At 40.5% G+C, this 14,420-nt stretch overlaps 1 protein-coding gene across 11 annotated transcripts in view; it reads right to left on the minus strand.

The window, feature by feature from the left end:
* Positions 1 to 14,420, minus strand: part of TENM3 (teneurin transmembrane protein 3) — a 676,880-nt gene that overhangs the window by 36,440 nt on the left and 626,020 nt on the right. For all 11 annotated transcript variants that reach the window (XM_074992970.1, XM_074992971.1, XM_074992972.1 and 8 more), the window contains one exon: positions 13,068 to 13,942. In XM_074992970.1, the coding sequence (XP_074849071.1) occupies positions 13,068 to 13,942 (875 nt within the window). The remainder of the gene's footprint in view (positions 1 to 13,067; positions 13,943 to 14,420) is intronic.

The raw sequence follows: 14,420 nt of genomic DNA on the forward strand, positions 1-14,420 counted from the left end.
AGAGATTGTGCTTCTTTCTACCATGAGACTACCTGTCCAAATATGGGAAGCAGGATCTGGGCCAAAATATTGTTTTATAATATCTTTTCTTCAGTCTTCACCTGGAAGTGCATAAAAGGAGGAGTAAAATGGAAACATCTTGTTTCTGAAATGTAATTTCTTTACTGTTGCTAGCATTTTATGGAGTATCAGTGTCTGGGAAAGCTAAAGCACTCGGTTCAGGGCTTGCATCTTCCTCTAAATCAGTATTTCCCAATTTTATTTGGTCATAGAACCCTTTTAAACATGAAAGAATGTTGCAGAACCCCATTCCCAGGTTCTAGCCCCCTTGGCCCAGAAACCCACCCCCCAACCCCAGTCTTAACCCCTCTCAGCCCCAGATCCCAAGGCTTAACTCCTCTCAGCCTCAACCTTCCCCCCGCCACCATTCCCAGGCTTAACCTCTCTCAGCTCCAAACCTGCCTACCGATCCCCAGGATTAATCCGCCTCAGCCCCAATCCCCACCAGGACTAACCCATCCATGATGCTGGCAGGGGAGCCTATGACGGGCCACTATGTGCACCCAGGAGAAGGAAGGCTGGTGAGGTCCTGGAGGTATTCCACTGGTGGGGGTGAGCCGAGCTACACCCACAGGAGGGGCACGGCCACTCGGGTAGCAGACTGAGTGAGGGACTCCCTGCAGCTCTCTGACCTGTTGTCACTGAACTAATGGAACTAAATTCAATGGGTTTAAGGTCTGGATCCCTTCCACCACCCCGCGAGCCATTAAACCAATTAAATTTAGTTCTACTGTTTCAGCGGTGGCAGGGCAGGGAGCTGCAGAGGAATTTTGTCCTGGAACCTTTATTTTCACTTCATGGAAACATGGGGTTCCACGCAACACCATTTGGGAAACACTGCTCTAAATCATACAGCACTGAACAAACTTCCAAAACTCAACATATTTTAATTTTAATCATAACCAGAATACGTAAGGCATAATGCTAAGCAGTGAAGTGGGTAAAAGAGATTTTTTTAAAACTTGAAACATCATATAAAACCTTAACTTAAGCATTCACATTTGGCAAGATCTTAAAACCTTTCTAAATATTCTGGAATACTCGTTCAATTAAAAATGGGAGCGGAATAAACTTAGAATGGCTCCTCTGCTGCTGCTGTTATTTTCTTTGACTTCCATCCCAAATCCCTTGGTGACGAATGATCAGGAAATGTACTGAAAAAAGACAAATGAGCTTAGGGCAGGGAATGCCCAGGGAGGAGCAGGATGTCAAGGAGATACAAGCAGGGATCAGGAGGAAAGGTACCGATGGGAACAAAAAAGTCAGGCAGCCAAATGTACTTTTGAGAACTGCTGGGGGAATCTGAAAGTAGGATCTGAGAACAGGTAAAAAAGGTACCAAAAAGTACAGGAGGAGAGGTAGGCATGGGGGCCATATCGATGGGGAAAATGGGGAAAAGCAGTAAGAGGACTACTGAGGGGATACACCTGGGATCAGGAGCAGATTGGTGTGTACTTAATGCTATTCTTCCCTGAAAGACCATAACAAGGAATTAGATATAGAAGCAAGGAAGATGCATGCTTAGCCATAGCAAGTGCTCCATTCTACAGTAAAGTAACGCTACATAGGATTGAAGAGAGTTCTCTTCCTTGGTGTTTGAGCTTTAGGGAGCCAGCTTTTTGAAATCCAAATTCCCAGATATTATTTCCTCATAAACAATTCTTCAGGTTTGAGTATTTTCCTTATTGAGACTTATCAGCAAAGCTATGGTTTAATGCACTGAAATGTTCAGCTACTAGCTGAAACAGTTTTTCAGGAATCACATTAAATATGTGATTGAAGGGAGAGACTTGTAAATTGAGACTAGCTTTAACAAAGAATTTGCTGTTGGAATTAATTCGGTGTTCAGGACATAGATGGTCAAGATCCTTCTGGAGATAAGAGAAAGTAGAAGACTGATATTTTAGATTAGCACAGGGAACAGATCTCCTTCATATAAGACAGGAGACTACCAATGACCACAAATTGATTTAAAGTGGCTGAGATCAACAACCAGATAGTGCTAACAAATGAAGGTAATAGAGGCTAAGTGGACAGATTAGCTAAAATATGTAGAATTTTAATTTATTTTAAAATGTCTAACCAGACTTATGTTTTTACACTTCTGACAAAGGGTCTTCCAGAACTGCTTGGCACAGGACCAAAGAGGAAGGGGGAAAATGGGCCTCTAAGACCACTTTCCACTTCCTTAATCCTGAATCCAGGCTAAAGTGTGTTCTAAGTTACCCTTTAGAGAACATACTACTACTAGCAAGCATTCCATTGAGTGTAAGGTGCTCCAACCATACATCTCATCTGGGCCCTGACATACCCACTGTTTTTCCCTCTGGAGACTTAAAACAATAAAAAACATTTCACAAGTTATAAATGTCGTGCCAATTACTCAAATTTACCACATGAAACGTCACCCACGTCACCCCTTGTACCAAGTAGCGGCTCTAATAACATATCATATTTCGATCTCCTCTAACTTATCATGGACACCAGGAAAAACAAATGATCTTTGCAGCATACTCAGACAGTTAAGTCCAGAATATTTTAGCCCAGGCATTCCAGAGCAGTGGGTTCCTTATTGATCATCTCTGTTAGTTTGAAGTAAGTGAGGCATCAGTACCTCGGCACATTGTCACTATGGCAGTGTATCACTATGCCAGCAGATGACATAGAGCCAACTGTCTTTGCTTTCCACAATATTGGGCTTCTCCTATGCCAAAAGAACTCCTAGCAGTTTCATGAGGGAATAGCTGCTTTGCTCACCCTGAGGAGCACAAAATAGTCTGACTGAAGGGGGAAAGGGCAAGGATCTTTTCTAAGGACTTTCAGAGACTAACTCTGCTGAAGTTAGAAAATTGATGATGGTTTCATCTTATGCCATTGTGTCAACCTTGTGAACTTTTGAAACTGGAAGTAAGAACTAGCAGGGAAAAGAGAAGTCAGAGGAGACATGATAACAGCCTTCAAGTACCTAAAAGGTTGTTAAAAGAGGGAGGGAGAAAAATTATTCTCCTTAACCCCTGATGATAGTACAAGTAGGTAAGGGTCTTAAATTTCAGCAAAAGTGGTTTTGGTTGGCTATCAGGAAAATCTTCTCTCAGGGTTGCAATAAATTGCCAAGAGCTGTTGTAGAATCTTGATCACTGGAGATTTTTAAGAGCAGGTTAGACAAACCTCTGTCAGAGATGGTCTAGATAGTGCTTGGTCCTGTCACAAGTGCAGCGGACTGGACTTGATGATCTCCTGAGGTTCCTTGTAGTTTTATGATTCTATAAGTCTGTATTTGTGGACCTGACAGCAGCCCTGCCTTTAGTTGTTTATATGGCAGCATTCTGTCAACCTCAAAGAAATTTAAAAGACAGCTATATTTGCAATAACAGAAGGTTACCAGAAGGTTTAGGCACTTTACAGAATTTAGCTTTAAGAATGTGGTTAATTTACTTGAATGCAAATTAGAGATTTTCTGGAATAATTAATGCTCTGGAGACTCGAATATTTAATTAATGGGGAGATATTTAACTACAGTAAATCTTTTTCAGTTTTGGACATTTGACTGGCAAACTCTAGCATGTTGGGACACTCCATGTACATTTATGACATTCCATGGAAGGTTTTTGGTTTTTTACACCAATAAATGGATTACATGGATCCATTTCAGCATTTTCAAAATTATTACTTATAATATGGCTAACCTTTTTCATTTCAGAATTTCAAAATCTCTTCAGCTTAGGTACACATATTTATTCATTTCACATACCTGTGCCAGTTTACCATGTGTGAGACAACACAGAAAAGTCAACCTTTGTACACAAATGATGCAGTACATGTTGCTCTGTTAAATAGTAACTCATTCAAAAACGACCACATAAAAAAAGTTCAAACAATAATTCAAAGTTGTATATACAGAAAGAGCCAAGATTTTAAAAAAGTTCAGATTAAGCAAAATGATTTACAACAAGAGGAGGTGGGTGATGCTGACCTTTATCAAGATTGTTATCTTTGCATGGCTGGGTGTATACATTTTTCTATGGATGAGTTCTTATTTTGTGAAATGTTTTGTATGAGAAGTTCATTCCCTCTTTTTTTGATTTAGCAAACGCAATACCCAACAATCTCAATCATGTAATTATAGCAAACAAAATTAAATTAATGTAAATTTTAATTAAAAATACCACCTCAAGAAGACCAGCAATCTTTGAAATATAAAGCTGATATTTTATCCACTATGCTATAACAACAGCAGAAGTAGTCAGAGTATTGTATGACTAAAATAACTGATGGACAATCTAATATAGAGCTATGGAATTAAAATACAGTTTGTTCACAAAGTGATACCTAGATCTGTGCCGACAACATTATTACATGCAAAACAGGATTAACTGGCTCTCTCACGCTCAAGAAGATTGGAAAAGAGGGAAGAGAAACAAAAATCTCCAGAATTTTAGCTATGTGCTTGTTCATAAAAGGGCACTTCTTAAAATGGTGTTTTTGCACGTGATGCTAGAGATTTGGTCTATGGAAATCCCTGAAAAGAATCAAGTCCTACTGCTTAGTGCTGTCAGTGCAACCAGCAAGATCATCAAGAGCAAGATTTTCCTATTAGAGCTCCTCTAAGATCTTTGAACATCCATGTAAATCATTGATAGTTCTCTACATTTAAGCCCCAGTCCTGCTGGACTTGTACAGGTAAACTCTTATGCCCCCATCAAGTCTTTGCAGAATTGGGCCAAAAACTGATCTGGCACTGTGGTGGCTTTTCTAATTTAGCTTTTACAACTTTCAAGACCTCTCAGACAACTAGAGTGTAACACAAACAAGCCACAAATACAGCAGATTGGAAAACAAATTTTTCATTCTGTGGGAAATTACAACATTTTTTTCCCCAAATCAGAATGTAAAAAAAACCATTTTTTGCAATTTACTGTGGAACAGAGATTCCAAATATTTTTACTAGAGAATGCCAAAATATTTCAATAATATCAAGACAGTACCATATAAAATATAAAATATTAAAATTAATATTTTAATTACTTAAAACATTATTAAATGTCAATGCAAAACATTTTGGCATTTTCAAAACATGACAAAGTTGAAATAATTTGTTTTGAGATGCCTTCCCATAGAAAGTCCAATAAAAATCAGCATATTTGCATGCACTTTTTATTCTAACACAACCGCATTCGGTGACAGACAACTGTACTGTTAAATTTCAGCCCACTGTAGCCGTTAAGTACACTAAGCCCCCAATAAGTGCAATTACAATTTGTGCTTAAACTCACATTAATGTGAGCTAAGTGCAAATCGAAAGGAACAGCTTCCCACTCCAGCCCCCAGGTCCCCCAGCGGGGAGAAACTGGGGAGAAGCCAGTGTGCCATGGCTGTCTGCCTGCCCAGCTCTTCCAGCTGGAGGAGCTGGGTGGGCAGACAGCTGCAGTGGTATGGCTTCTCCCCGGTTTCCCCCAGCTGGGGGTCTACTGTACATAAAATTCAGGCCACAGATGACAGAAGTTGTGGTTCTGGAAACCAAACAGGAAGACCGATTCACCAACAATCCAAGGAAAATTTACTTTGAAGTTTTCTTGTCTAATAGTAACAGAGAGGAAGCCGTGCTAGCCTATACACTATCAAAACAAAAAGCAGTCAAGTAGCACTTTAAAGACTAGCAAAATAGTTTATTAGGTGAGCTTTCATGGGACAGTCCAGTTATACATAGAAAGCTGAAAGAATGGTTTTCTTCATATCTTTAATTTTAAGAACATAAGAACATAACAACATAAGAATGGCCATACTGGGTCAGACCAAAGGTCCATCAAGCCCAGCATCCCATCTGCCGACGGTGGCCAATGCCAGGTGCCCCAGAGAAGGAGAACAGAAGACAAGTGATTTATCTCCTGCCATCCATCTCCTGCCCTTGTTATGAAGGCTAGGGCACCATACTTTATCCCTGGCTAATAGCCATTTATGGACCTGACCTGCAAAAATTTATCAAGCTCTTTTTTAAACCCTAATAGAGTCCTGGCCTTCACAGCCTCCTCGGGCAAGGAGTTCCACAGGTTGACTGTGCGCTGTGTGAAGAAAAATTTCCTTTTATTAGTTTTGAACCTACTACCCAACAATTTCATTTGGTGTCCCCTAGTTCTTGTATTATGGGAAAAGGTAAATAATTTTTCTATATTCACTTTCTCCACACCATTCATGATTTTATATACCTCTATCATATCGCCCCTCAATCGCCTTTTTTCCAAACTGAAAAGTCCCAGTCTCTCTAGCCTCTCCCCATATGGGACCCTTTCCAAGCCCCTAATCATCTTAGTCGCCCTTTTCTGAACCTTTTCTAATGCCAATATATCTTTTTTGAGGTGAGGAGACCACATCTGCACGCAGTACTCGAGATGTGGGCGTACCATAGTTTTATATAGGGGAAGTATGATATCTTTTGTCTTATTATCGATCCCTTTTTTAATAATTCCTAACATCCTATTTGCCTTACTAACTGCCGCTGCACACTGCGTGGATGTCTTCAGAGAACTATCCACTATAACTCCAAGATCCCTTTCCTGATCTGTCGTAGCTAAATTTGACCCCATCATGTAGTACGTGTAATTTGGGTTATTTTTTCCAACATGCATTACCTTACACTTACCCACATTAAATTTCATTTGCCATTTTGCTGCCCAATCACTCAGTTTGCTGAGATCTTTTTGTAGTTCTTCACAATCCCTTTTGCTTCTGACTGTCCTGAACAACTTGGTGTCATCTGCAAACTTTGCCACCTCACTGCTTACCTCATTTTCTAGATCATTGATGAACAAGTTGAACAGGATCGGTCCCAGGACTGAGCCCTGGGGAACACCACTAGTTACCCCCCTCCATTGTGAAAATTTACCATTTATTCCAACCCTTTGTTTTCTGTCTTTTAACCAATTCCCGATCCATGAAAGGACCTTTCCTCCTATCCCATGACCACCTAATTTACATAAAAGCCTTTGGTGTGGGACCGTGTCAAAGGCTTTCTGGAAATCTAGGTATATTATGTCCACTGGGTGCCCCTTGTCCGCATGTTTATTAACCCCTTCAAAGAATTCTAATAGATTAGACAGACACGACTTCCCTCTGCAGAAACCATGCTGACTTTTGCCCAACAATTCGTGCTCTTCTATGTGCCTTGCAATTTTACTCTTTACTAGTGTTTCTACTAATTTACCTGGTACTGATGTTAAACTTATCGGTCTATAATTGCCAGGATCTCCTCTAGAGCCTTTTTTAAATATTGGTGTTATATTGGCCGTCTTCCAGTCATTTGGTACCAAAGTGGATTTAAAGGATAGGTTACAAACCACTGTTAATAACTCCGCAATTTCACATTTGAGTTCTTTCAGAACCCTTGGGTGAATGCCATCTGGTCCTGGAGACTTGTTACTATTCAGCTTATCAATTAATTCCAAAACCTCCTCTAATGTCACTTCAATCTGAGTGAGTTCCTCAGATTTGTCGCCTAAAAAGGCTGGCTCAGATTTAGGAACCTCTGTAACATCTTCAGCCGTGAAGACTGAAGCAAAGAAATCATTTAATCGCTCCGCAATGGCACTGTCTTCCTTGATTGCTCCTTTTATATCTTTATCATCCAAGGGCCCCACTGCTTTTTTAGCAGGCTTCCTGCTTCTAATGTATTTAAAAAACATTTTACTATTGTTTTTTGAATTTTTGGCTAGCTGTTCCTCAAACTCTTTTTTGGCTTTTCTTACTACATTATGACAGTTAATTTGGGAGTGTTTATGTTCCTTTCTATTTTCCTCACTAGGATTTGACTTCCACTTTTTAAAAGCTGCCCTTTTCTCTCTCACTGCCTTTTTAACATGGCTGTTTAGCCATGGTGGTTCTTTGTTAGGTCTCTTACTGTGTTTTTTTATTTGGGGTATACATTTAAGTTGGGCCTCTAGTATGGTGTCTTTAAACAGTTTCCATGCAGCTTCCAGGGATTTTAGTTTAATTACTCTACCTTTTAGTTTCTGTTTAACTAGCTTCCTCATTTTAGTGTAATTCCCCTTTTTGAAATTAAATGCCAGAGTGTTTGACCGCTGCGGTGTTCTTCCCAACACAGGAATATTAAAAGTTATTATATTGTGGTCACTATTTCCAAGCGGTCCAGTAACAGTTACCTCTTGGACCAGATCCTGCGTTCCAGTCAAGACTAGATCGAGAAGCGACTCTCCCCTTGTGGGTTCCTGTACTAGCTGCTCCAAGAAGCAGTCATTTAAGGCATCAAGAAATTTAATCTCTGAATCCCGTCCTCTGAATTTAATCTCTGAATCCTGAATTTTCTTTGTCAAAAGGAAAACATAGCCCCCCATAAGAGGGGGGAGTTTATGTGAACAAATGTTTAAGGAGCTGTGAACTTTACTTTTGTGCCCAAATCAATGATGTGCTCTCATTTTGCGTAACTCTACACAGCAAGGTCTTCATTTTCGGTATCAACTTTATTCCTATATTCCGGATTAGGGTTGCCAGGTGCCTGATTTTCAACCAAGAGATTCTGGTGGTGCTGGTCAGCACTGCTGACCAAGCCATTAAAATCCAACTGGCAGCACAGCATGGCAAAGGCAGGCACCTGGAAGCAAAGACATGTTCCCCCTCTGGCTCCTATGCGTAAGGACAGGTAGGACTCTCCGCATGCTGCTCTCACCCCACGTGCCAGCTCTGCAACTCTGATAGGTCAGGAAAAACAGCCAATGGGAAATGCAAGGGTGGGCCTGTGGATGAAGCAGTGCACAGAGCCACCTTGCTAAGCATCTGCCTAGGAGCTGAAGGCAGGGGTGGGTCATGCTGCTGTTTCTGGAAACTGCCCGAGGTAAGTGCTATGTGTACCTGAACCCCTAAGCCCCACCTCCTGCCCTGCTCCCCCTCCTGTACCCTCAAACCCTTCACCTCCAGCACCACCCCAGAGTCTGCACCCCTAGTCCTCAGAATCTGAGCACCCCAACCTCCTGCTCCTGCCCAGTGAAAATGAGCAAGTAGGTGAGCGTGAAGAGGGGTTGAAGTGAGAGAGTGGTCAGGCTTCAGAGAAAGGGGGCGGGGGGGGGCAGCACCAGGGCCTTGGAAGAAGGATTGGACAAGCGTACTTGGTTCTGTGCGAGCAAAAAGTTGGCAACCCTATTCTAAAGTGGTCAAATTGTATAATCTCTCTCTGTAATTATTTCAGTTTAGGAACTGTTATGAGTTAATACTGTGAGGTTGTCGTTTATTAATGTCCATAAATGGCAGCACATAATAAGTTCTAAGACTGACGGAAGGGAGCAGTCGGCCTTTTTGTAGTGTCAAAACACTATTAGTAGTTCTATGTTTCTATTCGTTAGCGAGACATACCCAACGGAGACCCAAAAGTCTTCATAAAAGAAGGTCAGATGTAAAAGATGGTTGTTTACAGAATCAATAAATAATTATTCAGCTCATGAACCATATTACCCTAAATCCTACCATTGATGCAAAGAATAGAAGTGTAAACTACTTGTTACTGAGTACAATCTAAGACTATGCAGAACCCATTAAGTACCTTCAGAAACCATCAGCTCTTTCCCTAATGGAATCACAATAGGCACAAAATAATTACAAGTAATATGGAGAGAAATCACAGGCAGGAAAAAAACACTGATTCTGCACTATCCAAAATGAATGCCAGTGTGCTAAAAATGCCAGCTGTACCCAGTGGACATATTAGTTTCAATAACAACCTTACTGTCCCCCACCCACCAAGTGCCCTAATTGGTCCAAGCCACAAGATGGAAGCCAGGATTCTTCTGCATACATGTTGAAGTCAAAATTGCACTTATTCTCAGTGAATGGGGTAATTATGCACAACCGTTCTGGAGCTCTGCTTTGCTCTCAGTTGAAAGGACATATCTAACTCATGGAAACAAACATGTATTCCCTGCCTACTCCCATTCTTCTGCGTGCGCCTTTACTGTGCTGCTGTATACTTTTGTCAAGGCCTAAAACAAGGAGAAATGATGCAGAAACATGCAATTAAACGTTACAGACGTGCACTAATGCTTTGGAAGCACACCCGCTATCAGAGCTCTGCCAATCTACAGATTATCATCAGAATACCTTAAAACTGGCAGCAATTCTGTTCCACCTGCTACTTTTGTTGGAAATCAGCATTTCTAGCAGCATCTCCCCTTCAGGACACAATGTGCACTGAAGCAGTGCCTGCTGCTCTCACGTCTCTGATGGCATATGTAAAGGTTGGAGAGTATATTCAGGTGCTCCGCTGCACACACCTCCCCCGCCCCACTCTCCCAACTGCCTCAGCCAAATGTAGACTGACATAAATGTGAAGTTATCTCTGAACACAGATGTCTGGCTTGGCAGCCACTGCCTGACACCAGCACTTTATTTTCTTTATCATGTACGCTAACTTAAAAGCTTTTTTAGGTCCTGACCTTGGTAGCAGTTGCTGTTAGTTTCATCCTTCCTAAAGTTAGGAAAGGGTATAAAAAGAAGAGACTGATCAGTTTTCATTATGCCTTTTGTAATTCAGAATACTTCAGTACAGTTCCTTCTAACTCTGTTCTCTCTCGGCCTAAATAAATTACTACTTCTAATTTTTCATTAAATGCATATTGTATGTACATTCTATGTGTTCCCAAATCATCTTCACCATCTTTTGCTGAAATTTTCTACTTCCATTGTTTCTTTATTGAGTGAAGTGATTGTTTTTAAGAAGAAAACCCTCATTTATTTTCAATTCATTAATTAAATGATCTTTTTGTTCAACAAATTGGTTAAATGAATTGGGGAATTGTTTTTTTTTAATAAATCACCTGTGTTTCTTAAACACCACATTTATTAAACTGTACTTTGTATATTGATTCATTTAATCATTCATTTTTTAAATGAAGTTGAGTACAGAAAACAAATTTTGAACTATGGAACTTATAGTAACAAAAATATGATTTTTTCCCCAATTCAGTGTAATCCAGGGGCCTATAAATACTTTTGATAATTCACCTGTTTTACTATGAATGGATAATAAAAACATGGTAACTTTTGGACAAAGTTTTAAAATCTTTAAAAAGTTTGGTAAAAATCACAAGTCCCTTTGCCCCTAACCACTCATGTTGTGCCCCTTAGTCTGCGTCTACACTATGAGCTAAAATCGAATTTATTAAAATCAATTTATTAACGCTGAGTTTGATCCCTTCAATTTTGAGCATCCTCACCTTCCCAGATGATCTCCACAAAATCAACTTATTGCTGCCACACACAACTAGCTTAAATCGAGTGCTGCCACAGTATATTATGGGAACCTGTCTCTCAGTTTCCTGAGGCCCATAGCATTCAGGCTGTTTTTACTGATGCAGCATGGGGAAAATGTGCCCGGGAAGTAGATGTGGGTATCTGATGACATCTTCCCACATTTCATTCCCCTCTTTCCCCTGCCGTGTTAAACAAACATCCCTTTTTCCAGATGGGGTCTGGCTTGCCTTTATAAGAGATGTGCTTTTTATAACTGAGGGGAGAGGAGGGGTAGTAAACCTGTCCCAACCAAAAGGTTTTTGAAAATCACATGCAAAAACACTGGATCTTTGGAGGCTTGGATCTGGGTTTAGACCTCCTGATAAGGAAGGCCCTTAAAAGAAAAATATGTTTAAGTAGACCCAGGTGCTACACTGAAACTCAAATGAATCATTGAAACGATAGTAATGGCTCGAGGCGGCTAAAGACGGCAGATATTTGACAGCCCTGAAAATCATGATTGCCCAGGGGGACCCTTTGATTATGTTTGTATCTGGATCTGGATTTAGGCTTCCTGGAAAAGAAGACCCTGGGTAGACATGGGAGCTACACTGAAATGAGAATGAATCATTGAAACAGCTATGGCTTGGGGCAGCTAAAAGAACCCAGACTACAGCCAGGTATGGATCCGCCAGAAAAGAAAGAAAGAAAAGATTTTTCAGCTTCTCATGACCCTACAGCCACGGGTTTCCAGGTGCCGAATTGAAAAGATATTCCTGTTGTCTAATTCCTCCACACGTGAGATGGAAGTGGCCAAGTGGAGAACTGTGGGGCATTGTGGGGCACATATCTGGAGGCTAATGAATTTGATTTAAAGACATGGCACTTCCTCACTACCCTCCATTCGGAATTTTAAATTCGAACTGAACGCTACACCTGTCCGGTTACTATGATATTAAGATTTTGACATTATGTTGATTTTAGTGCTCCATAAATGAAGGTAATGGAATTTACAGTGAGGACAGGCAGTTTGAAAAAATCGGGCTAACTGACTTAAAACCAGTATTATCTTGTAGTGTAGACATAGCTTTACTGTGTAGTGCACTGACTGCTGATGTATCTGAACTGTCAGTAGCGGCTTCCCACTGGAATGAGGCTTTCCCCGTGGCCAACACTTCTTTCATCAACGCTCATGCTCTAGAGTCCTGTCCATGATCCCTCTCTCTATAGGTAAGCATGTCATTTTATCTATCAGAATCTTCCTGCATACTCTCTACCACTTAAAATTTTTCCATTGTAGTATTTTTGTTTTGTTTTAATACAGAGAACATGTCTTATAGTCTGCTTTCACTTTGAAAGACCAAACAGCAGAGACTGGGCACCAAAGGAAATGTCTTCTAGTGACTTAGGATTTATTACAGAACCAGTGGGAGTATAATGAGAAAAAAGAGAGAGAAATCTTAATTTAACACAAACCTGCAAAAGCTTGTTTGCCTGAGCTATGACTCTCTGGACAAAGCTTGCTACTGTCAAGTAATAACTGTATTAAAATATAAAATAGATTCTGAATCATCAATCTATCTACACGAATTCACATTAAAGTCTGCAAGATGTCAGACAAAGTACAGGAGTGATGAAGTGTTTAATTATTATTTGTGTTAGCAAGTACTCTCTTTTTAAAGCTCATTTTTGTCAAGGCCCAGAAGTACTCCGTTCATGGCATTGGATGCTATAGCGGTGAAGACTAATTATATATCAGACTAATTTTCTATACTTACTCGAAAAACGTAGTCCACCCAGTCTCATCACTTTTAGTTGCTAGAAGCCCACTGTTCCCATGGTATGTAAATAAAACAAGCTCTTGTCCTTGGGCAGTCATGCTTTTCAGGCATCCATTGGTGCCTATAGTCAACCAGATCACTTGGTTATCAGGAGACACCACTCTCACTGGCATCCGATTGGGATCCCGTCTGATACGAAGTGTATTTCCATTGCTATCGGTTACTGCTGTTATATCATTATCATTACTGTAGCTAAAATTGTACAGATAGTCTCCAGTGACTAAATTCATTGTGTACTGGTGAGTACCATTGACATCAAAGATATAGAGCTCTTGATCCGTTGGAGAGGCAACTTCATAAAAGTTCACTGAATTCAGCAAGGGCTTGTTCTTTGACACAGCTCGTATCCGAATATTTCCAAGATCGGCAATGTACAATGTACCATCTGGAGACACAGCCAAGGAAGAAGGGGCATTAAGTTTGGCATCTTTAGCATAGCCATCGCCACTTTGGTAACAGTCACAGTTGACATCATTTTTGCAATCACACTCGGATGGTATTCCAGCAACTAACGAGATCTCCCCATCAGTTGTAACCTGCCTTATTCTGTTAATCTTTTTTTCATCGGTTTCTGTAATGTAAAGCACACCACTATAGGACACCGCGATAGCTGTTGCCGATTCTAAAGTGGTCTGTACAGCATGCTTCCCCACAGAGTACTCCACACCGGGCACCTGGCAGTGCATCGGCCTCCCAGCAGCAATACGGACCTGCCGATTTTCAGTGATCTGCAAAACTACATTGTTGTCCAAAACATAAATGGAGTTATCCATTGGGTTTATTGCCAAATCAGTGGGCCATTCTAGACGCACCTATAAATGAAAAGCGTTTCATTAGTCAGTAAATCTGGGTTAAGTTATATTGGCTTGCTGCACTGAATTTAACCTGAGTATTAGCTAAGAGTCAAAAGGTCTCATATGAACACAAATGGAGTAAAAGAAACTATTTTATCCAAATTACAAATCTAACAAAAGTTGAACTGGAGCAATCTTACAGACAATCTGCCCCTCACTAGTCTGGAATGACCATTTAAATACATGCACCCACCTTGCCCCATTCAGGGAGGCTAAATCTACCTAAAAGTCCCAGAAATGGATATCAAGGATATTATATTGTACTATTGCAACTCGCAATCAGATAATATCAAAAATGAAATTCAGTACTTTCCAGATTGTGAAATATCGTATTGGCATTCTGTTTTCAATCACAGCAACAGTAAAAGTTCGACATATAACTCCACTTGGGCCAATAAAAGGACCCTCCGAGCTCTTCAAATTATCCTGGCATTCA

The sequence above is a fragment of the Carettochelys insculpta genome, chromosome 4 (genome assembly GCF_033958435.1).
Source record: "Carettochelys insculpta isolate YL-2023 chromosome 4, ASM3395843v1, whole genome shotgun sequence".
Lineage (NCBI taxonomy): Eukaryota > Metazoa > Chordata > Testudines > Carettochelyidae > Carettochelys > Carettochelys insculpta.